Source organism: Aotus nancymaae, unplaced genomic scaffold (assembly GCF_030222135.1).
Source record: "Aotus nancymaae isolate 86718 unplaced genomic scaffold, 86718_ANA_hifiasm-v0.15.2.pri h1tg000008l, whole genome shotgun sequence".
NCBI lineage: Eukaryota > Metazoa > Chordata > Mammalia > Primates > Aotidae > Aotus > Aotus nancymaae.
The window spans coordinates 64,853,846-64,878,429 of NW_026988419.1; the positions used below are offsets into that span (position 1 = coordinate 64,853,846).

The following is a 24,584-nucleotide window of genomic DNA, read 5'->3' on the forward strand; positions in this document are numbered from 1 at the left end:
CCCCAGCTGTCTGGGATCTCTGTTATCACCCAAACCCTTTCCCCCAGCTGTCTGGGGTCTCTATTATCACCCACGTCCCTTTCCCCAGGTGTCTGAGATCTCTGTTATCACGCACACCCCTTTCACCAGGTGTCTGGGGTCTCTGTTATCACCCTCGCCCCTTTCCCCAGGTGTCTGGAGTTTCTGTTATCACCCACGCCCCTTTCCCCAGGTGTCCGGGGTATCTGTTAGCACCCTCGCCCATTTCCCCAGGTGTCTGGGGTCTCTGTTATCACCCACGCCCCTTTCTCCAGCTGTCTGGGGTCTCTGTTATCACCCACACCCCTTCCCCCAGCTGTCTGGGGTCTCTGTTATCACCCAAACCCCTTCCCCCAGCTGTCTGGGGTCTCTATTATCACTCACGTCCCTTTCCCCAGGTGTCTGTGGTCTCTCTTATCACCCACACCCCTTTCACCAGGTGTCTGGGGTCTCTGTTACCACCCTCGTCCCTTTCCCCAGGTGACTGGAGTTTCTGTTATCACCCACGCCCCTTTCTCCAGGTGTCTGAGGTCTCTGTTATCACCCTCGCCCCTTTCCCCAAGTGTCTGGAGTTTCTGTTATCACCCACGCCCCTTTCCCCAGATGTCTGGGGTCTCTGTTATAACACACACCCCTTCCCCAAGCTGTCTGGGGTCTCTGTTATCACCCTCGCCCCTTTCCCCAGGTGTCTGGAGTTTCTGTTATCACCCACGCCCCTTTCCCCAGGTGTCTGAGGTCTCTGTTATCACCCACGCCCCTTTCCCCAGCTGTCTGGGGTCTCTGTTATCACCCTCGCCCCTTTCACCAGGGGTCTGGAGTTTCTCTTATCACCCACACCCCTTTCCCAAGCTGTCTGCAGATTCTGTTATCACCCACACCCCTTTCCCCAACTGTCTGGGGTGTCTGTTATCACCCTCGCCCCTTTCCCCAGGTGTCTGGGGTCTCTGTTATCACCCACGCCCCTTTCCCCAGGTGTCTCAGGTTTCTGTTATCACCCTCACCCCTTTCCCCAGGTTTCTGGAGTTTCTCTTATCACCCACACCCCTTTACCCAGCTGTCTGGAAATTCTGTTATCACCCACACCCCTTTCCCCAGCTGTCTGGGGTCTCTGTTATCACCCTCGCCCCTTTCCCCAGGTGTCTGGAGTTTCTGTTATCACCCACGCCCCTTTCCCCAGGTGTCTGAGGTCTCTGTTATCACCCACGCCCCTTTCCCCAGCTGTCTGGGGTCTCTGTTATCACCCTCGCCCCTTTCCCCAGGTGTCTGGAGGTTCTCTGATCACCCACACCCGTTTCCCCAGCTGTCTGGAGATTCTGTTATCACCCACTCCCCTTTCCCCAGGTGTCTGGGGTCTCTATTATCACCCTGGCCCCTTTCCCCAAGTGTCTGGAGTTTCTGTTATCACCCACACCCCTTTCCCCAGCTGTCTGGAGTTTCTGTTATTACCCACACCCCATTCCCCAGCTGTCTGGGGTCCCTGTTATCACCCTCGCCCCTTTCCCCAGGTGTCTGGGATCTCTGTTATCACCCATGCCCCTTTCCCCAGCTGTCTGGGGTCTCTGTTATCACCTACGCCCCTTTCCACAGGTGTCTGGGGTCTCTGTTATCACCCTCGACCCTTTCCCCAGGGGTCTGGAGTTTCTGTTATCACCCACGTCCCTTTCCCCAGGTGTCTGGGGTCTCTGTTATCACCCACGCCCCTTTCCCCAGCTGTCTGGGGTCTCTGTTATCACACACACCCCTTCCTCCAGCTGTCTGGTGTCTCTGTTATCACCCACGCCCCTTACCCCAGCTGTATGGGGTCTCTGTTATCACCCTCGCCCCTTTCCCCAGGTGTCTGGGGTCTCTGTTATCACCCACCCCCCTTTCCCCAGGTGTCTGAGGTTTCTGTTATCACCCTCGCCCCTTTCCCTAGGTGTCTGGAGTTTCTGTTATCACCGACACCCCTTTCCCCAGGTGTCTGGGGTCTCTGTTATCACCCACGCCCCTTTCCCCAGGTTTCTGAGGTCTCTGTTATCACCCACGACCCTTTCCCCAGGTGTCTGGGGTCTCTGTTATCACCCACACCCCTTTCCCCAGCTGTCTGGGGTCTCTGTTATCACCCACGCCCCTTCCCCCAGCTGTCTGGGGTCTCTATTATCACCCACGCCCCTTCCCGCAGGTGTCTGGGGTCTCTGTTATCACCCACGCCCCTTTCCCCAGCTGTCTGGGGTCTCTGTTATCACCCACGCCCCTTTCTCCAGGTGTCTGAGGTTTCTGTTATCACCCTTGCCCCTTTGCCCAGGTGTCTGGAGTTTCTGTTATCACCCACACCCCTTTCCCCAGCTGTCTGGGGTCTCTGTTATCACCCACGCCCCTTTCCCCAGGTGTCTGGGTTCTCTGTTATCACCCATGCCCCTTCCCCCAGGTGTCTGGAGTTTCTGTTATCACCCTCGCCCCTTTCCCCATGTGTCTGGAGTTTCTGTTATCATCCACGCCCCTTTCCCCAGGTGTCTGGGGTCTCTGTTATCACCCACGCCCCTTCCCCCAGCTGTCTGGGGTCTCTGTTATCACCCACGCCCCTTCCCCCAGGTGTCTGGGGTTTCTGTTATCACCCACGCCCCTTTCCCCAGGTGTCTGGAGTCACTGTTATCACCCACGCCCCTTTCCCCAGCTGTCTGGAGTCTCTGTTATCACCCACGCCCCTTTCCCCAGGTATCTGGAGTCTCTGTTATCACTCCCGACCCTTTCCGCAGGTGTCTGGGGTCTCTGTTATCACCGAAACCCCTTCCCCCAGCTGTCTGGGGTCTCTGTTATCACCCATGCCCCTTTCCCCAGGTGTCTGAGGTCTCTGTTATCACCCACACCCCTTTCCCCTAGTGTCTGGGGTCTCTGTTATCACCCTCGCCCCTTTCCCAAGGTGTCTGGAGTTTCTCTTATCACCCACACCCCTTCCCCCAGCTGTCTGGGGTCTCTATTATCACCCACGCCCCTTCCCGCAGGTGTCTGGGGTCTCTGTTATCACCTACGCCCCCTTCCCCAGGTGTCTGGGGTCTCTGTTATCACCCTCACCCCTTTCCCAAGGTGTCTGGAGTTTCTCTTATCACCCACACCCCTTTCCCCAGCTGTCTGGGGTCTCTGTTATCACCCTCGCCCTTTTCCCCAGGTGTCTGGGGTCTCTGTTATCTACCACACCCCTTTTCCCAGGTGTCTGCGGTCTCTGTTATCACCCACGCCCCTTCCCCCAGCTGTCTGGGGTCTCTGTTATCACCCACGCCCCTTCCCCCAGCTGTCTGGGGTGTCTGTTATCACCCTCGCCCCTTTCCCCAGGTGTCTCAGGTCTCTGTTATCACCCTCACCCCTTTCCCCAGGTGTCTGAGGTCTCTGTTATCACCCCCGCCCCTTTCCCCAGGTGTCTGGGGTCTCTGTTATCACCCTCGCCCCTTTCCCCAGGTTTCTGGAGTATCTCTTATCACCCACACCCCTTACCCCCGCTGTCTGGGGTCTCTGTTATCACCCTCGCCCCTTTCCCCAGGTGTCTGGAGTTTCTCTTATCACCCACACCCCTTTCCCCAGCTGTCTGAGGTCTCTGTTATCACCCTCACCCCTTTCCCCAGGTGTCTGGAGTTTCTGTTATCACCCACGCCCCTTTCCCCAGGTGTCTGAGGTCTCTGTTATCACCCACGCCCCCTTCCCCAGGTGTCTGGGGTCTCTGTTATCACCCTCGCCCCTTTCCCAAGGTTTCTGGAGTTTCTCTTATCACCCACACCCCTTTCCCCAGCTGTCTGGGGTCTCTGTTATCACCCTGGCCCCTTTCCCCAGGTTTCTGGAGCTTCTCTTATCACCCACACCCCTTTCCTCAGCTGTCTGGAGTTTCTGTTATCACCGACACCCCGTTCCCCAGTTGTCTGGGGTCTCTGTTATCACCCTCGACCCTTTCCCCAGCTGTCTGGAGTTTCTGTTATCACCCACACCCCGTTCCACAGCTGTCTGGGGTCTCTGTTATCACCCTCGCCCCTTTCCCCAGCTGTCTGGAGTTTCTGTTATCACCTACACCCCTTTCCCCAGGTGTCTGAGGTCTCTGTTATCACCCTTGCCCCTTTCCCCAGGTGTCTGGGGTCTATGTTATCACCCACGCCCCTTTCCCCAGGTGTCTGGGGTCTCTGTTATCACCCACGCCTCTTTCCCCAGGTGTCTGGGGTCTATGTTATCACCCACGCCCCTTTCCCCAATTGTCTCGGGTCTATGTTATCACCCACGCCCCTTTCCCCAGCTGTCTGGGGTCTCTGTTATCACCCTAGCCCCTTTCCCCAGGTGTCTGGAGTCTCTGTTATCTCCCACACCCCTTTCCCCAGCTGTCTGGGGGCGCTGTTATCACCCACGCCCTTTCCTCGAGGTGTCTGGGGTCTCTGTTATCACCCACGCCCCTTCCCCCAGCTGTCTGGGGTCTCTGTTATCACCCACGTCCCTTCCCTCAGGTGTCGGGGGTCTGTTATCATCCATGCCACCTCCCCCAGGTGTTGGGCGTCTCCTGTTATGATCACCCCGGCCCCTTCCCCCAGGTGTCTTGGGTCTCTGTTATGGAGCACTTTAATGGCTGCTGCTTTTTTTTGTCTTTGGGACCAAATTTCGTTCTCTCACCGAGGCTGGAGTGCAGTGTGCAGGGTTGTGACCACAGCTCACTGCAGCCTCACCTCCTGGGTTTAAGTGATTCTGTCACCTCATCCTCCCAAGTAGCTGGGACTACAGGTGTGTGCCCCCATGCCCGGCTAGTTTTTTTATTTTGGGGTAGAGATGGGGTCTTGCTGTGTTGCCCAGGCTACTCTCAAACTCCTGGGTTCAAGCCATTCTCCTGTCTCAGCTTCCCAAAGTACTGGGATTACAGGTGTGAGCCTGGCCCAGCCCTGGCCTCGCTCCAGCCTGGTCCTCAAGTCCCCGATCAAGGACCTTTTCTTAAAGGGACAGATGGTGCATCTGGGGAAACTGAGGCCTGGGTTGTGGGAGCTCATCCCAGGCCCTGCTGCTCACTTCAAGTGGAGCCAGGTGTTCTAACCGTGCCTACAGGAGCAGCCAGCTCTCCCAGCTGGAGGTCTGCACCAGCTTGGGCGTAGCCAGGCAGGGAACCATGAGGCCAGAAGCAGGATGGTGGTTAGGCTCCTCCCCGACCCCACCCCATCCAGCGTCTCTGCATCCTGCCTGTGTGTGCTTCTCCGTCCATGCCCTTCTCCTCCCCATCTGGTCCAGCCCCTGCCTTGGTCACCTTCACACAAAGGACCATCCCAGCCCTGTGTACCGTGTCCCACCCGCTCTGGTCACCCCACCCATCTTGCAGGGCCTTACCTCATGCATCCTCCCCGGCCACCCCTACCTGGTCCTATCACCTTGGAGAAAGGCCATCTGGCTAGAGCCAAGCATGGTGACACCTCCAGGGTGCAGTGCCCTCCCCCAGGACTGCACGGGGCAGCCCCTGCCATGGTCTCATGCTTCATGCCCTGAGCACACTCCACTCAGCGCTTCCAACAGTCTCACAGTCCACACGCTGCCACTGTGACCTCCCTAGGGCCAGGGGGCACAGGGTTTGGTGCAAGCAGGCCACCTTCCCCCAGTGAGATGAGAGGGCCGGCCCCTTGGGTCTGCTTCCCCCCAGCAGGCACAGAAGCCCCCAGGCCTTCAGCAGGCACAGGCTCCTCCCTCCAGCTGCCTGGGCACTGCGGGGTGTCCTGCTAGGTCCCACTTTGGTGAACATTTGCTCAGTGTGCCCATGATGGGGCTGGATGGACACAGGGCCTGGCCAGACGCAGGGCCTGGCCTAGGAGAAGGGGCATGGCATCCCTCTCACCCTGGGAAGTGGTCACTTCTCATTCTCCTGGCCCGTCATCCTTCCCCCCACAAAGACTGAGGACTGGTGTCTGCAGGGGAGGGACAGGCAGGCCAAGGCTGGGGAGGGGGTCTGGGAGGACCGGCTCTGGTCCTCACTCTCCCTCTGCCACTTGGGTGCCAGGGGCACAGAGACTGAGCAGACACCCCACCCGGGTGCTGCTTGGACTGTTCCAGTAGATCGCAGGCTCCCTCCCAGGCCTGACGCTTGTTCACTCTGCCCAATGCCACTGAAGAGTCAGCACGAGTTGGCCTGCTCCACCCACAACCCCACCTGCCCTGCCCATGGCAGGCACCCTTCCCAGGGGCCTTGGGGCTGGTGGTGCCAGCCCAGAAGTGGAGGGTGCCTGGCACGTGGGCTCTGCAGGGTGGCAACTGCATGTGCTTGAACTATGGGGAATGGGGTTGGGGCTCAGGGCTCCTGGAGCCCAACCCTCTGCCTGGGCTCACCGAGCCTGGGATCGTGAGGAGCTGCTACAGGCACCACCCGGGCTCCCTCTCATGAGGCCTTGTCTCCCAGCAGCCGGGCCCCTGAGGATGCCACAGATCCTCCTCCATGAAGCCCCAGAGCAGGAGCCGGAGGCCCGAGCCAGAGCCCAGGAGCAGACTGTGCCCATTCAGTAACCTCCCCAGACTGCTGGGTCCTGCAGCAGGGGCCAACCCCCAGGGGACATCCCAGGGCAGGCAGGGAGGGCACGTGAGCATGAGGTACCGGAGTGGCCTCCCGGCTCTCACCACACTCCCTGCCAGCAGCCACCTCATGCCGGGCAGGGTAGGGAAGAGAGGCCATGCTGGGAACAAGAGGTGAGAGGTATGGGGGCTGGGCCCCCATCTGTACATCTCATTCCAGAGAGGCTCTGCTGCAGCCCCTCCGAGTGTTGGTGGTGAGCAGGGAAACCCCCATCCCATCGGAAGGCCTGGCTGCTCAGAACAGGTGAGGACCTGGCAGAGCCTCACTCCATTTCCTAACCCCAGGATGGAGGGTGCAGCCTGGCCCGGGGCAGGCACAGGGGAGCTGCTCTGGGACGTCCATAGCCATGTGGTCACAGAGACCACGCAGAGGACCTACATGTACCGGGCCATGGACACGCACTGCACGTATGGGGTCGGGCCCAGAGGGTTATGAGTGTGATTCCCGTGACCCTGCCCAGTGCTGGGGGAATTTGCACATCTATGGAGGCCACTCAGCATGTCCTGGCCTGCCCCAGCCTGGGAGCCCCACATTCCACCTCACTGTGTTCCCTCAGAGGGGCCAGGACCCTCTGCCAGGGAGAGGCATGTGGTGGTGAACTTGGTGTCCTTAGGCCCCTGTCCCTGAGCATGCAGCAGAGTCAGTGAGCTCTGCCGGCCCTGCCAGCTCCTCCTGATCACCTGGCTCACCGAGGCCAGAGTGGGAGAGGTAGTGGTTCCATGGAAGCAGCACCCCTGACTGTCAGAAGCCTGGGCGGTCAGAATGGGGTGCTGCTGCCCACAGTGTATCTCAGGGCCACCGACCACCCAGGCATGGTGAGCTGTGGCTGGCACCCAGGGGTCTCCATGGTTCCCTCCCTGCCCTTCCAGGGCCCCCATCCATGCAGGTGACCATTGAGGATGTGCAGGTGCAGATAGGCAGCATGGCCCAATTCCAGGCTGTCATTGAGGGCGACCCACAGCCCACAGTGATCTGGTACAAGGTAAGAGCAGCTCCGGGTGGGTGAGATTTGGGGATGGTCCTGGGAGCTGGAGAGCCTGTGGGAGGGATTGCAGTCCACACTGTGCACTTCCCCGACATCCCGTCCAGAGTGGACATGCATCGGAAGCACTCTCAGTGAAGAGTGGGGGGCGGTGTCCCCCAGGTTGGGCTGATGGCAGCCCTGCCGGTCCTGTGCCTCCAGGACAGTGTCCAGCTGGTGGACAGCACCTGGCTTAGCCAGCAGCAGGGAGGCACCACATACTCCCTGGTGCTGAGGGATGTGGCCTTGAAGGACGCTGGCATCTACACGTGCCTGGCCCAAAACACCAGCGGCCAGGTGCTCTGCAAGGCAGAGCTGTTGGTGCTCAGGGGTGAGTTGGCCGACCCCTCCCGCACCCCAGGCTTTGTAGCTGGGCTGGCCGGGTACAGGACTCTGCTCCACAGGGTAGCCTCCCTTCCCATGGGTGGTTCCTGGGTGGGGGGTGGTCCCATAGTCTTGGGCCCAGGGAGCCCCTCCCATCAACACCACAGTACTGGGCTCCATGGGGATCCGGGTGGTCATCTTTGCCCATCCCAGCCACTTCTCACTCCTTAGGGGACAGTGAGCCGGACTGAGAGAAGCAAAGCCTGCGGAGGAGGCTGCACTCCTTCTATGAGGTCAAGGAGGAGGTCAGAAGGTAGTGCCCAGCCCCCATTCCCCTGGACTGCTGATGGCCTGGGCTGCCGGGTTCCCTCACTCCCTCCTTCCTAGGGGCGTGTTTGGCTTCATGAAGAGTGCAGCACAAAGGAAACAAGGTCTCCTGTGCTGCCAAGTTCATCCCCCTGTGGAGCAGAACTCAGGCCCAGGTGTACAGGGAGCGAGACATCCTGGCCACGCTGAGCCACCCACTGGTCACAGGGCTGCTGGACCAGTTTGAGACCCGCAAGACCCTCATCCTCATTCTGGAGCTGTATCCTGCCCTCAGCCCCTGGGAGGGCTTGAGCAGGGCAGGCCGGGGCTCGGAGGAGCCATGTGCACGGCATCCCCTGCCTGGCTGGGAATTTGGGGGGAGTCTTCTGTTCCATGGGGCAGTGACTGGAGTCCCCTGGGGGTGCTGGTGGCAGCTGGCCCTGATAACCTGACACCTGCAGCAGGGATGCTGGGGGCTCTCTCCCACTCTGCAGATGGCCTCTTACAGAGAAAGGGGCCACCTGTCTAGGCCACTCTGGGGTTCACCCTGCCACCCACGGAGCCTGGTCTTGGGGTCACCTCTGGTGCTCTTGACAGGCTATCAGCTAGACACATCTCCCCTGCCCCGAGTTGGCATCCTCTTCAAGGGGAGAGGGTGCTGATGGGCTCTGTGCAGAATGGACAGGATGTCCCCTCCCACCGTGCCACTGCAGTGAGTGGCCTCTGTCCCCAGGGTCAGCCTGCAGCCCCCCTCTCCTCAGGACTGGGTGTCATCTGGTGCTCAGAGGCATCCTGCCCCACCCTCCTCAACCCTGAGTATCACCACACTGCCCCCAGAGATCAGATGTGCCCGCAGTCCTGGCCTCACATTGTGAGTGTGGGTGTCCAGGGGCAGGCAGGTTTCAGCCCCACAAGTGTGCTTTTCCTTGACGGGATCCCAGGTGCTCATCCGAGGAGCTGCTGGACCGCCTGTTCAGGAAGGGCGTGGTGACAGAGGCCGAGGTGACTGGGCAGCCACCCACCACTGCCCCAGCCACACACCTTGCCCCAGCCCCTGCTCAGACAGCAGTCCTTGCAGACAGCCCCAGCCATAGCCTTCCCCGGCTCAGAGGCTTCTGGGGCTCCCTAGGGCCTCTCGGGCTCTTGACCCCTCGGTTGGACTCAACGGGCCCCATGACCCCACCTCACCTGGCCAGCTGACCAGCCCGGCCCTCCCCTCCCCTGCTGAGGGTCATGAGTCCACCATATCCTCCCTGCCTTTGAGGGATCCCCTGGCTTAGGGGCACACAGGGCCCAGGAGGGCTTTGCACATCAGCCGCTGAAGCCAGGAGGCAGCTGGGCGTGAAGTGGAGAGGGAGGCTGGGGCGGGGCTCCTGCCTGATCAGCAGCCCCACATGAAGACTTTAAAATCTGTCGCAGGTCAAGATCTACATCCAGCAGCTGGCAGAGGGGCTGCACTACCTGCACAGCCATGGCGTCCTCCACCTGGACTTAAGGCTCGTGTGTCCCCACCCCTGCACTCCCAGCCTCACTGAGGGCTTGCTTGTCTCCACAGATGGGGAGCTCACCATCTCCTGGCAGCCCTTTCAAGTGGGGCGTGGCTCTTGTGGAGCAGAGGCTGTCCTCAAATGGCTGCGCTGGGTGCACCCCACCCTGCCCCCCAGGCCTCCGAGTGTCCCCACCAGGCCCAGCAGCCCCAGGAGTCACCCCCTTAGGGCACAGCCCTCACCCACGCCCAACTCTCCCGCAGCCCCCCAACATCCTGATGCTGCATCCTGCCCGGGAAGACATTAAAATCTGCGACTTCGGCTTCACACACAGCATCACCCCAGCAGAGCCACAGTTCAGCCAGTATGGCTCCCCTGAGTTCGTCTCCCCCGAGATCATCCAGCAGACCCCTGTGAGCAAGGCCTCCAACATCTGGTGAGTTGGGAGCGTGGCTGCAGCTTCTCCGGGAAGTCAGTTCCCATGGCCAGCTGGGCCCTCCCCTCCACCCCGGGGAGGCAGCAGGCAGTCTACTGGTCAGCCAGGGGGTCCTCCCTGAACCCGTCTCCTCCTCCAGCCCTGGACTCTCCCCTTCCCTGTGTGTGTGGCTGCGGGCCTGGGGTGACAGTGTGTGGTTCTGTCTTGCAGGGCCAACTGCTAATGGGGACAGGGCTTCCTTTTGGGGTGATGGAAGTGTTTTGAAATTAAATGGAAGTGGTGGCTGCACACACTGAATGTACTAAATGCCACTGAATTGTGCACTTTAAATGGGAGAATTGTAGGGTTTGTGAATTTCTTTTTTTGTTTTTTGAGATGGAGCCTTGCTCTGTTGCCCGGGCTGGAGTTCAATGGCAAGATCTCGGCTCACCGCAACCTCCACTTCCCAGGTTCAAGCGATTCTCCTGCCTCTGCCTCCTGAATGGCTGGGATTATAGGCATGCGCCGCTATGCCTGGCTAATTTAATTTTTGTGTTGTTAGTAGAGATAGGGTTTCGCCATGTTGGTCAGGCTGGTCTCAAACTCCTGACATCATGATCTACTTCCTTGACCTCCCAAAGTACTGGGATTACTGGTGTGAGCCTTTGTGCCTGGCCATGTGAATTTCACATATGTGTGTGTGTGTGTGTGTGTGTGTGTGTATATATACATACTTGTGGGTTTTTGCTTGATTTTTTTTGATAGAGTCTCACTCTGTCATCCAGGTTAGAGTACAGTGGCACAATCTCAGCTAACTGCAACCCTCACCTCCCAGGTTCAAGTGATTGTCCTGCCTCAGCCTCCCCAGTAGCTGGGATTACAGGCTCCTGCTACCACACCTGGCTAATTCTTGTATTTTTTGTAGAGACAGGGTTTCACCATGTTGACCAGGCTTGTCTCAAACTCCTGACCTCAAGTGATCCACCCACCTCAGCCTCTCAAAGTGCTGGGATTACAGGCATGAGCCACCGTACCCGGCCTGTTTCTCTTTTTAAGTACAGTATCTCGCTCTGTTACCCAGGCTGGAGTACAATGGTGCAGTCAGAGCTCACTGCAGCTTCCACCTCCTGGGATCAAGCAATCCTTTTGCCTCAGTCTTCCACATAGCTGGGACCACAGGCACAGACCACCATGCCCAGCTAAATTTAAAACCATTTTTTTTATATATAAAGAAAACTCCTGGGCTCCAGTGATCCTCCTGCCTTGGCCTCCCAAAGTGTTGGGATTATAGGTGTGAGCCACAGACTCAGCTTTTTTTTTTTTTTTTTTTTTTCAGTGTAATTCAGGCTGAATCCAGTGGCTCACACCTGTAATCCCAATACTTTGGAAGGCTGAGGCAGAAGGATCACTTGAGCCTGAGTTCAAGATCAGCCTGGGCAGCATGGTGAAACTCTGTCTCTACACAAAAATGTTTTTAAAAATTGGCCAGCCATGTTGGTACACATCTGTAGTTCCAGCTACTTGGGAACTTGAGGCAGGAGGATCACCTGAGCCCAGGGAGGTCAAGGCTCTGCAGCAAGCCATGATCGGGGCCACCAGCCTGAGGGCAGAATGAAACTCCATCTCAAAAAACAAAACAAACAAAACCCAGAGGCAGTGCAGGCAGCAACATAGCAAGACCCCTCCTCTAAAGAAAAAAAAAAAGGAAGGAGTTTGAGGCCTCAGTAACCTGTGATCCTACTAGAGCAACATCAGGTCTCATAAAAAAGGGTGGGGCATGGGGGTGGGGAGAGGGGGTGTGGACGCATTCCTGATGTTACCTTTGCCTCCAGCTCCAACATGATTGGTCCCGGCTCAGTACTGACAGATGTTATGTATCTTGGCGTTCCGCTCACCTCCCCCAGACCTGGCCCTGGACATGGTCAGGGCCCCCCATCGAGGCCCCCAGGGTTGGAGTGTAGCAGTGGCACTGCAGGGTGTCCTTTATGTCAACGCTTTGCGCTCTGTGGATGTGTGAGCAGAGGAGGCCCCTAGAACACAAGGCCACCACATTTTAAGGAAGTGATTTTTTTTCTTTTTCTTATTTTAGAATGACTCTATTGCTTCTTATTTTTAAAATGACACATGAAAAGGAAAAAACTTGATACTTAAGAGTTACACATATGTTCAGAAGGAAGAGAAAAGTACAGTGAAGGGCCGAGTGTGCACACCTGGAATCCCAGCACTTCGGGAGGCCGAGGTGGGAGGATTGCTGGAGCCCAGGAGTTCGAAACCAGCCTGGGCAACAGAGTGAGACCCAATCTCTCATAAGTTTTCTTTTCTTTTGTTTTTCTTTTTATTTATTTATTTATTTTTTTTCCTGAGACAGAGTCTTGCTCTTGCTGCCCAGTCTGGAGTGCAATGACACAATCTCAGCTCACTGCAACCTCCACCTCCCAGGTTCCAATGATTCTCTTGCCTCAGCCTCCCAAGTACCTGGGATTACAGGTGCACTTCACCACACCTGGCTGATTGTTGTATTTTTATAGAGATCGGGTTTCACCATGTTGGCCAGGCTGGTTTCAAACTCCTGACTTCTGGTGATCCACCCACCTCTGCCTCCCAAAGTGCTGGGATTACAGGTGTGAGCCACCACACCTGGCCTTTTTTTTTTTTTTAAGACAGAGTCTTACTCTGTTGGCCAGGTTGGAGTGCAGTGGTGCAATCTTGGCTCACTGCAACCTCCACCTCCCGGGTTCAAATGATTGTTGTGCTTCAGCCTCCCCAGGCTGGAATTACAGGTACACACCACCACACCCAGCTAATTCTTTTGTATTTTTAGTAGAGATGGGGTTTTTCCATGTTGCCTAGACTGGTCTCAAATTTCTGTCCTCAAGCAGACCTCCTGCCTCAGCCTCCCAAAGCACTGGGATTACAGCGGGAGCCACCACAACCATCCTGTTTCCACTTCTGGAGGTTGTGAATCATGCTGTTGTGAATGTGTCTGTCCAAGGGTTTGCTTAAACACTTGTTTTCATTTCTCTGAATCTGTCTAGGAGTGAGAATGCTGGGTCATTAGTAACTCTATGTTGATTTTTTGGGGAACACTCATCTACTATTTATCTCAAATTGTGGCCAGTGTTGAGAACTAGAGAGTTTTACATATGAGGTCACGTTTCTGACTTCTCTTAGAAATATTCGAAGCTGGCATGGTTGCTCACCAGTGATCCCAGCACTCTAGATCTGAGTGCTGAGGTAGGAGGACACTTGAGGCCAGGAGTTTCAGACCAGCCTGGGCAACATAGGGAGACACCATCTCTACAAAAAATTTAAAAAATTAGCCAGGCATGGTGATGCATGCCTGTAATCCTAGCTCCTCAGGAGGCTGAGGCCTGAGGATCACTTGAGCCCAGGAGGTGAAGACTGTAGTGAGCTGCAATTGTGCCACTGCACTCCAGTCCAGGCAACAGAGCAAGACCTTGTCTCCAAAAAAAAAGGAAAAAGCCTGTAATTCCAGCACTTTGAGAGGCCGAGGCGGGTGGATTATGAGGTCAAGAGATCGAGACCATCCTGGCCAACATGTTGAAACCCTGTTTCTACTAAAAATACAAAAATTAGCTAGGTGTGGTGGTGTGCACCTGTAGTCTCAGCTACTCAGGAGGCTGAGGCAGGAGAATTGCTTGAACCCGGGAGGTGGAGGTTGCAGTGAGCCGAGATTGTGCCACTGCACTCCAGCCTGGTGCCTGGCAACAGAGTGAGACTCTGTCTCAAAAAAAAAAAAAAAAAAAAAAAAAATGAAATCTCACTCTGTCGCCCAGGTTGGAGTGCAGTGGCGTGATCTCAGCTCACTGTGCCTACTGAGTTTAAATGATTCTCATGCCTCAGGCTTCCGAGTAGCTGGGAGGGACTACAGGTGTGCGCCATCACACTCAGCTACTTTTTGTATTTTACAAAACTACTGTACTATATTGGCCAGTCTGGTCACTATATTAGTTTCACTATATTGGCCAGGTCTTGAACTCCTGACCTCAGGTAATCTGCCTGCCCCAGCCTCCCAAAGTGCTAGGATTACAGGTGTGAGCCACCACACCCAGAACGCAGGGTTAGGACTGCCCCCCTTTGTGAAACCAGCTGCATAGCAGCTGCTTTGTGTCTCTTCGGACTAATTCAATAAGCCCATACTCTGGCCCAGAGTTTGCAGGAATGAAGAATTTAGAGGTGACTTTGACACAGCCTATCGAGGGCTGCTGGCTTAATGGAAGACAGATGCACATTCAGTAATCTTAACTTTTGGTGGCCAAGCTCAGAACAACACTAGTTGGAGGTGGTCTGGGGAAATCCAGAGACAGCCTGGATGGAGTTCCACTGCGTTTGGAAGAGAGGTTCCACAGCCCACATACTTTGCACCTTAGCTAAGGTCAACCCCTCCACCCGTGTGGTAGATCCCATCACCTCTTGTTTGCTTAAGGACATAGATTTAGTAATCCCCCCTTCATCTCTTTCCCCTCTGATGACTGCATTATCCCATCATCATCTGTACTGCTATTTCTCCCATCTCAAAGGCAAACAAAAACCGACCCTCTCTAGATCCCTCACTGCTTCCCTACTCCCCTTTACAGCAAAAGTGCTGCCTTCTCACAGTCTCCAACTCCCCTCTCCTCCCATTCTCTCTTGAACTCACTGCAGTTAGGTTTTTACCTCTCAGACAATCCTTTGAAATAACTTTCTTTGTTTAGTTTATTATTTTTTTCTGTCAGAGTCTCGCTCTGTTGCCCGGCCTGAAGTGCAATGGTGTAATCTCAGCTCACTGCAACCTCTGCCTCCCAGATTCAAGCGATTCTTGTGCCTCAGCCTCCTGAGTAGCTGGGATTACAGGTGCACACCACCACACCGGACTAATTTTTGTATTTTTAGTAGAGACGGGGTTTTGCCACGTTGGTGAGGCTGGTCTCGAACTCCTGACTTCAGGTGATCTGCCCACCTCACGCTTCCAAAATGCTGGGATTACAGGCGGGAGCCACCACGCCCATGCAGAAATAACTTTAAGGTCACCAAGAGGAATGGCCAATTTTCAGTTCTTGTTTTACATCTGCATCTTATTTGACACAGTTGACCATTTCCTCTTCCTTCAAACACTTAATATATATAATATATATTTCATGTAAATATTTAAATATATATATTGAGACAGAGTTTCACTCCTGTTGCCCAGGCTGGAGTGTACTGGCTCACTCTCGGCTCACTGCAACCTTTGCCTCCTGGGTTCAAGCAATTCTCCTGCCTCAGCCTCCCTAGTAGCTGGGATTACAGGCTCGCACTACCATACCCAGCTATTTTTTTTTTTTTTTTTTTTTTTGTATTTTTAGTAGAGACAGGGTTTCACCATGCTGGTCAGGTTGGTCAGGCTGGTCTTGAATTCCTGGCCTCAGGTGATTTTGAGGAAAGTCACCTCAGAGTAAATGGTCAACTGTATCAAATAAGATGCAGATGTAGAACAAGAATTGAAAATTGGCCACTGCGCCTGGCCCCTTCAAACACTTTCTTCATTTGGCTTCCAGGACATCAGCCCACCTGACTTTCTTCCCCGATCATTGGCGTCTCCTCAGTGTTCTTTGCTGTTTTCTCACCACCTTCTTGTTGCCTGAATGGGACATTCCCTGGGAGAGGGTTCAGCCCTTGGTGTTCTCCTTTTTGATGTATTTTATTTCATTTTATCTTATTTTATTTTATTTTTTTGGGATGGAGTCTTACTCTATTGCCCAGGCTGGAGTGCAGTGTATGATCTGGGCTTACTGCAACCTCTGCCTCCTGGGTTCAAGTGATTCTCCTGCCTCAGCCTCCTGAGTATCTGGGGCTACAGGCACCCACCACCACACCTGGCTACTTTTGTATTTTTAGTAGAGATGAGGTTTCACCACGTTGGCTAGGTTGGTCTTGAACTCCTGGCCTCAGGTGATCCACCTGCCTCAGCCTCCTAAAGTGCTGGATTACAGGCTCAAGCCACCATGCCCAGATGATTTTATTTTTAAGACAGGCTCTTACTCTGTCATCATATTGTGCTAACCTACCCTGTGTTAGGCTGACAGACTCCATCTTGTTGAGAGCCAGACAGACTCCATCTTAACCTCCAACTGACTGCTCACACCATTTCTCCCTTGAGTGCATACCTGAGTCACGCTGTGCTTAGAACTATAGAGACATATAACCATTGTAACCATATCCTGTTTGGCAAGCCCACTTGCTATTGTGAATACCCCCTTGATTGATTCTATGCAAGTACTGAATACCCCCCTTGGTAACCAGCAATCATGGGAACCTCCTGCCTCCTAGTTACCAGCCTCTTTATCTAACTTGCTTGTTCTGCTTTTGTAAATTCTGCTTCAGCTATGCTCCCCCTCCCCTTTCTTAAGCAAGGAATAAAAAGGAATCAAGCCCCTTCCTCGGGGCCAAGAGATTTTGAGCAGGAGCTGACTCTCAGTGCAGGGCAATAAAGGACCCTCAGTTGGAACTCAGAGTGTGGCTCTTTCCTTGTAACTCACTCAGTTGTAACAATATTAGTCTGTTTTCACATTGCTGATAAAGACATACCTGAGACTTGGCAATTTACAAAAGCAAGAGTTTTACTGGATTCACAGTTCCACATGTTCAGGGAGGCCTCACAATCATGAAGGAAGGCGAAAGGCATGTCTCACATGGCGGCAGACAAGAGAAGAGAGCTTGTGCAGGGAAACTCTCATTTTTAAAACCATCAGATCTGGTGAGACCCGTTCATTATCTTGAGAACAGCATGGGAAAGACCCACCCCCCATGATTCAATCATCTCCCACCAGGTCCCTCCCATAACGTGTGGGAATTAATGGGAGCTGCAAGATGAGATTTGGGTGAGGACACAGAGGCCAAACCATATCAGTTGCCCAGGCTGAAGGGCAGGGGCATGACCATGGCTCACTGCACAGGCTGAAGGGCAGGAGCACGATCATGGCTCACTGCACAGGCTGAAGGGCAGGGGCACGACCATGGCTCACTGCAGCCTGGACCTCCTGGACTCAAGTGATCCTCCTGCTTCAATCTCCTGAGTATCTGGGACTACAGTCATGCACCAACAAGCCCAGCTATTATTATTATTTTCTTAAATAGAGATAAGGTCTCTCTGTGTTGCTTTACTTTTAATTTTTCCATAGCAATGCCTCACTATGTTGCCCAGGCTGGTCTCGGACTCCTGGCCTCTAGTGATCCACCCACCTTGGCCTCCCAAAGTGCTTGGATTACAGGTGTGAGCCACCACGCCTGGCCCAAATCTCATAATTTTAAATGCCATTTATATATTCTGATGGCTTTCAAATTTTCTCTCCAACCCACACATTTCCCTGAACATCAGGCTCATTTTGTCTGTTTGGATGTTTAATAGGTATATTAAACTTAACATGTCCCAAAACAAACTCCTAATTTATCCACCTCAATTTCTGCAAATTTTCTGACATTTGTAAATGGAACCCTCATTATTTCAGTTGCTCAAGCCAAAAACCTAGGAGTCATCCTTGCTTTCTCACGTTCTTTCATACTCCCAAACTAATCCCATCAGCAAATCCATTTGGCTGTGCCTTTCAAACAAAACTAGAATCTAGTGACTTCTCCCCACTTCCACTGCTATTATGTAGATACAAGCTACCATAATCAATCTCATGGTTAATTGTAAGAGCCTCTTAACATATATTTCTGCATCCACTCTTGCCTTCCTTAAGTCTAGTCTTCATTTGTCCTAAAAATAACCTTTTAAAAGACACAAGTCACTGGGAATGCAAAATGGTGCAACTGGTATGGAATACAGTATGGCATTTCCTCAAAAAAATTAAACAGAATTACCATATGATCCAGCACTTCCACTTCTGAGTATATACCTGAAAGAATAGAAAGCAAGTGCTCAAACAGATATTTGGTGTTTTGTTTGTTTGTTTTGAGATAGAGTTTTGTTCTTGTCGCCTATGCTGGGGTGCAGTGGCAAAATCCTGGTTCACTGCAACTTCTGCCTGCCAGGTTTAAGCAATTCTCCTGCCTCAGCCTCCCAAGTAGCTGGGACTACAGGGGCGTGCCACCACACCCAGCTAATTTTTTTGTATTTTTAGTAGAGACGAGGTTTCACCATGTTGGCCAGGATGGTCTCGATCTCTTGACCTTGTGATCTGCCTGCCTTGGCCTCCCAAAGTGCTGGGATTACAGGCTTGTTAGTGTATTTTATGTGACCCAAGAAAACTCTTCTTCTAATGCGGCTCCAATCAATTTATTTAAAAGAAAGAGGGGCTAGTTGTGGTGGCTCGTGCCAGTAATCCCAGCACTTGACGTCAGGGAGTTGGAATCCAGTCTGGCCAACATGGTGAAACCCTCTCTCTACTAAAATTACAAAAATTAGTCGAGCCTGGTGGTGCATACCTGTAATCCCAGCTACTCAGGAGGCTGAGGCTAGAAAATCGCTTGAACCTGGGAGGTGGAGGTTGCAGTGAGCCAAGATTGCACCACTACAATCCAGCCTGAGTAAGAGAGTGAGAGCCTGTCTCAAAAAACAGAAAAAATGGCCGGGCACGGTGGCTCACACCTGTAATCCCAGCACTTTGGGAGGTCAAGGCGGGTGGATCACGAGGTCAAGAGATCAAGACCATCCTGGTCAACATGGTGAAACCCCGTCTCTACTAAAAATACAAAAAAATTAGCTGGGCACGGTGGCGCATGCCTGTAATCTCAGCTACTCAGGGGGCTGAGGCAGGAGAATTGCCTGAACCCAGGAGGCGGAGGTTGCGGTGAGCCGAGATCGCACCATTGCACTCCAGCCTGGGTAACAAAAGCGAAATTCCATCTCCAAAAAAAAAAAGAAAAAAACCTTCCTTTTTAGCTTCAAGTATCCTTGCTTACAAAAGTACAAAAGTATGGTCTAAAGACCAGTAGCACTGGCATCACCAGGGAGCTCGTTAGAATTACTGAATCATGGCCGGGCACGGTAGCTCGTGCCTGTAATCCCAGCACTTTGGGAGGCCGAGGCGGGCGATCACGAGATCAAGAGATGGAGACCATCCTGGCCATGGTGATACCCCGTCTCAAAAAATAAATAAATAAAATAAAATAAAATAAAGAAAACCATCCTCATCAGACCTCCGGCCACCTAGAGGGCCAGGGGCAGGAGGGGGCGTGGGGGTGGGGGTGGTGACCGGGGGGGTGAGGGGGGGTGAGCGGGAGCGGGTGGGGCTCCGCAGGTGGCTCCTCTTGGCCACTGGGCTGGTCTGTCTCTGTTTTCTAGCTGGGGAAACTGAGGCACTGAGGTGAAGGCAGCCCCCTCGCACATGAGGCCGCCGCTGGGGGCAGGAGTGATGGGGGTGGGTGCAGGGCGATGAGGGGGAACCACCGGGGACTTGGAGTCGGCAGTCCCACAGGCTCGGCCTGTCGGTCCATCCGTCCGACTATGGCTGCCTGCCTTGAGTCTGTGGCTTCTGGGCGGGGCTGGCAACGAGGGCAGCACGATGTCATGGCTTTGGTCTGGATGACTCCCTGTCCCTGGCCCGCCTGGGCCCGCAGGGTGTTTGGTGAGGGTCACAAGTTGGACAAGAGGCGCCAGCTTGAGGAGTCCCAGGGGTCCAGGCCGCCGGTGGCGCCGGGCGAGGCCGAGTCCCTGCAGGCTGGGCTGGGCGCAGGGTGGAGCTGCTGGCAGGACTCGGAGACTGCAGGGCCAGGCACGCCATGGGATTTGCCTATTTTTTAATAGGATTATTTAGGATTTTTGATTTTGAGTTATTAGATATTCTGGCTATTAATCCTTTGTTGGATGAATAGTGTGCAAAAATTTTCTCCCATTCTGTAGGTTATCTCTTCACTTTGTTTGTTTCTTTGTTTTTGACAGAGTCATCTCACTCTGTTGCCCAGGCTGGAGTGCAGTGGCATAATGCCAGCTCACCGCAACCTCCATCCCCTGGGTTCAAGCAATTCTCCTGCCTCACTCAGCCTCCCTAGTAGCTGGAATTACAGGTGTGCCCTACCATACCTGGATAATTTTTGTATTTTTAGCAGAGACGGGGTTTCGCTATGTTGGCCGGGATAGTCTTGAATGCCTGAGCTCAGGCAATCTGTCCACCTAGGCCTGGGCTGGGATTATAGGCATGAGCCACTTCGCCTGACCTGTAGTTTCTTACATGTCAGTTTTTAATTAATTTTAATTTGATTTTATATACAGTGAAGCATAGGGGTCTAGTTTTACTCTTCACACGTAGATAGCTCTCATTTTCCCAGCACTGCTTATCGAAGACACCGTCTGTTCCCTAAGGTATGTTCTTGGTGCCTTGGTGAAAAAAAATCCATGGCTATAAATGCATGGATTATTTCCGGGTTCTCTATTGTGTTCCATTGGCCCATGACATCCTTCCTTTTTGATATTATAAAATCACTATTTCCATCCTGTCAACCTCGTTGTGCTTGGGCCAAGCAGGGCCGGTAGGACCCAGATTTTAGTGTGGACTGGTGAGACCAGAGCTTCTCTAGGCTGCTCAGAAATCTGTGCTCGGGGAAAAAAACAAAAAAAAGAAAACAAATCTGTGCTCAGGCCCTTGGTCTGCAGGGAAGACCAAATCCCCATGGATGACCCCACAAAAACACTGTTAGGTAAACCACAGTGTGAAACGGCTTGATAAATAGAATCTGTGTCATATCCAACATTTCCTCACACTCATGATTGTGCAACTGGGACACCTGAGCAGGAGGAACCAGAAGAGCACCCTCTTCACCTGCGTGTCCAGGTCCCCTTTGGGTCACCGAGGGTATGAGATGGAAGCAGGGGCGTCTGGGATGGGGCAGGTTATGGTCAGGGGCAGTGGGGCTGGTGAGCGCTGGGCAGTGGGGGTGGTGGTGTTAGTGAAAGGTCTGGGGCAGGGCAGAGATCAGGAGGAACAGCATTCCAGCAGGATTCAGAGACAGGTCAGTAGGTCAGCAGACACAGGAGCAGGTGGCCTGGGACTCAGAGGAGTAGTTGGCATTGGAGGAGAAGGGCTCTGTTTTCCTCTCATCTTCTGTTTGATGCTGCATGAGCACCCTACTGCACAGCCAACCCTGTCTCTCCCCTGCTCTCACTCCCAGGGTCTTCAAAACTCTTCCTTCAACCCTGGCACGCGCCTTCTTTTTCTTTCTTTTTTTTTTGTTTTTTTTTTTTTTTTTTGAGACGGAGTTTCGCTCTTGTTACCCAGGCTGGAGTGCAATGGCGCGATCTACGCTTACTGCAACCTCTGCCTCCTGGATTCAGGCAATTCTCCTGCCTCAGCCTCCTGAGTAGCTGGGATTACAGGCACGCGCCACCGTGTCCAGCTAATTTTTTTGTATTTTTAGTAGAGACGGGTTATCACCATGTTGACCAGGATGGTCTCGATCTCTTGACCTCGTGATCCACCCGCCTCGGCCTCTCAAAGTGCTGGGATTACAGGCTTGAGCCACCGCCCTCGGCCCTGTTTTTGTTTTTTGAGATAGAGTCTTGCTCTGTTGCCAGGCTGGAGTGCAGTGGCGCGATCTCGGCTCACTGCAACCTCCACCTCCCAGGTACAAGCAATTCTCCTGCCTCAGTCTCCTGAGTGGCTGGGATTAGTGGTGCACACCACCATACCTGACTAATTTTTGTATTTTAGTAGAGACAGGGTTTCACCGTATTTGCCAGGCTATCTCGAACTCTTGACCTCAGGTGATCCACCTGCCTCTGCTTCCCAAAGTGCTGGGATTATAAGCGTGAGCCACCGCACCTGGCTGTAGCACACACCTTATTAAGGACAGTTCCTTTCTGGATTCTTCCTAAGGTTCTGATTTCTAATCCTCCCTAACCCAGCTCACTGCCCCATCCCCCACCCCATCCTCCCATTCTGCCTCACTTTCTCCTTGCCGGATTCCCACCATTTCCCACAATCCGTCTTAGCCTCAGATTCCTGACCTTCAGGTTCCAGTGTTCTCAGGAGTTTGCTACTAGCCTGGCCAACATGGTGAAACCCTGTCTCTACTAAAAATACAAAAATTAGCTGGGCATGGTGTTGGGTGCCTGCAGTCCCAGCTACTTGGGAGGCTGAGGCAGGAGAATCGCTTGAACTCAGGAGGTGGAGGTTGCAGTGAGCTGAAATCACACCACTGAACCCCAGCCTGGGTGACAGTGAGACTCCGTCTCAAAAAAAAATTAATCAACAATGTTTTAACTACAAGTTATAATTATAGAAACATTATCTTAATTGTATAGATTTTTTTGTTTTGCACTTTTTTGAACGTTTGTTTCCTTATTAGAGTTCTAGAACTTGTTTTTAGTTCATTGATTTTTATTTTAATTTTTGAGATAGTGTCTCACTCTGTCACCGAGGATGGAGTGCAGTGGCACAATTTAGGCTCACTGCAACCTCTGCCTCCCAGGTTGAAGCAATTCTGCCTCAGCCTCCTGGGTAGCTGGGATTACAGGCACGTGTCACCATAACCGGCTAATTTTTGTATTTTTAGTAGAGATGGGGGTTTCACCATGTTGGCCAGGCTGGTCTTGAACTCCTGACCTTAGGTGATCCGCCCACCTTGGCCTCCTAAAATGTTGGGATTATAGGCGTGAGCCACCATGCCTGGCAAATTAGTTATTCAATCATTTCTTTATCAGTATGAAATCATAGATATGTAGTTTATATTTTGGGTTATAATCCAATATTTATTTTGTTACTCAAATTGTTCCAGCTCTAGCCACTGGGAGATCTGTCAGTTGGCTCCTGGACCTCTGACATACTCTCATCATTGTGGGTTTGTGTTTGTTTGTTCAGCAGTTTTCTGCCTTCTGGAATGACAAGATGCTCCAGGCTTATCCTCTACATTTCCTGCTCCAATTTTAGAATCAGCCATCTCTTCGAGGAGCCCTGGTTCGTTTTTTGGAGAATGAGATTAGAAATCAATATCTGAGTGACAAGTGTGTTCTTTGCTACTGGGTGTCATTCCTTTTTAAGCCTCCCTCAACTGACAGAGCAAGGAAATGTGTATGTATGTACTACTCCATGCATATACATTACCTAAATATTTCTGTTCATAAGCATCCGTATCTAAATTAAATTAAACAGGAATTGCTGGACACAGTGGCTTATATCTGTAATCCCAGCACTTTGGGAGGCAGAGGCAGGTGGATCACCTGAGGTCAGGAGTTCAAGACCAGCCTGGACAACATGGCGAAACCCCTTCTCTACTAAAAATAAAAACATTAGCTGGCATGGCGGTGCATGCCTGTAATCCCAGCTACTTGGGAGGCTGAGGCAGAATTGCTTGAACTCGGGAGTCAGAAGTTGCATTGAGTAGAGGTTGTGCCACTGTACTCCAGTCTGGGCAACAGAGCGAGGCTCCATCTCAAAACAAACAAACAAACAAACAAAAAACAAACTAAACTAAAGATGAGTTCACAGTGATGACTCCAACTCTAATCCATTACCTCATGGATTATTCTTGCGTGAACTCACCCGTGCCCCCACTTATCTGTAACCTCCCATGCTGACAGTGAGAAACCTGGCTCCTACCATCTGCCATCTGTGTATTTAACTGTTCAGTTCTCTGTATATGTATAGCAGTGTTTCAACTGTTAATTAATACCCATGTGATAAGTGACTTTATCAACTGGTGACAGTGCTTGTGTATAGCTCCTTTTGCCCTTCACGTCATGGACTCCACTCATTTTCAGTGCTACTTAGGTTAGCACATTTCCCCCAAACCTCCTCTGTGAGGTTGTTTCATACATTTGTCCTGCAGTTAGATTGCCTTGTCTCATTCTGCATTTCATCCAGGGATTCCCCCAACCCTCTGAAGATTTTGTAAAATTTGTGTATATTAAGATTCACTCCTGGCTGGGCGTGGTGGCTCATGCCGGTGATCCCAGCACTTTGGGAGACCAAGGTGGGCAGATCACAAGGTCAGGAGTTCAAGACCGGCCTGACCAATATGGTGAAACCTTGTCTCTACTAAAAATACAAAAAATCATTCAGGCATGGTGGCTCATGCCTATAATCCCAGCTACCCAGGACGCTGAGGCAGGAGAATTGCTTGAACCCAGGAGGCTGAGGTTGCAGTGAGCCGACATTGCACTACTGCAATCCAGCCTGGGTGACAGAGAAAGACTCCAACTCAAAAAAAAAAAAAGAAAGATTCACTCTTTGTGCCATTAAGTTCTATGAATTTTAATGAAACCCTATTATCATCTCTCCACCATTATTGTATCATTCAGAATAGTTTCATTCCCTGAAAGTCCCATGTGTTTTACGTATTCAACCCTTCCACTCTCCCCTGAACCCCTGGCAACCACTGATCTTTTTAATGTCTCTAAAGTTTTGCCTTTTCCAGAACGTTACGTTAGTCCTTTTAGTGTAGCTAGAAAGAAATACCTGAGGCTGGGTAATTTATAAAGAGGTTTATTTGGCCCACAGATCTGCAGGCTATACAAGAAGCACGGCACCAGCATCTGCTTCTGGTGATGGC

At 52.8% G+C, this 24,584-nt stretch overlaps 2 protein-coding genes across 2 annotated transcripts in view; both read left to right on the forward strand.

Moving 5' to 3' along the window:
* LOC135273592 (obscurin-like) overlaps positions 1-12,135 on the forward strand; it is a 64,712-nt gene extending 52,577 nt beyond the window's left edge. The window contains 11 exon segments of the mRNA XM_064372781.1: positions 6,395-6,494; positions 6,850-6,972; positions 7,295-7,547; positions 7,749-7,917; positions 8,142-8,223; positions 8,298-8,315; positions 8,317-8,496; positions 9,158-9,218; positions 9,636-9,716; positions 9,967-10,174; positions 12,023-12,135. Of these exon segments, the coding sequence (XP_064228851.1) occupies positions 6,395-6,494; positions 6,850-6,972; positions 7,295-7,547; positions 7,749-7,917; positions 8,142-8,223; positions 8,298-8,315; positions 8,317-8,496; positions 9,158-9,218; positions 9,636-9,716; positions 9,967-10,174; positions 12,023-12,135 (1,388 nt within the window).
* Positions 12,136-20,930: 8,795 nt separating this feature from the next.
* The window catches only part of LOC135273593 (uncharacterized protein C2orf78-like), a 132,764-nt gene continuing 129,110 nt past the window's right edge, over positions 20,931-24,584 (forward strand). The window contains exon 1 of the mRNA XM_064372782.1: positions 20,931-20,952. Coding sequence (XP_064228852.1) covers positions 20,931-20,952 — 22 coding nt within the window. The remainder of the gene's footprint in view (positions 20,953-24,584) is intronic.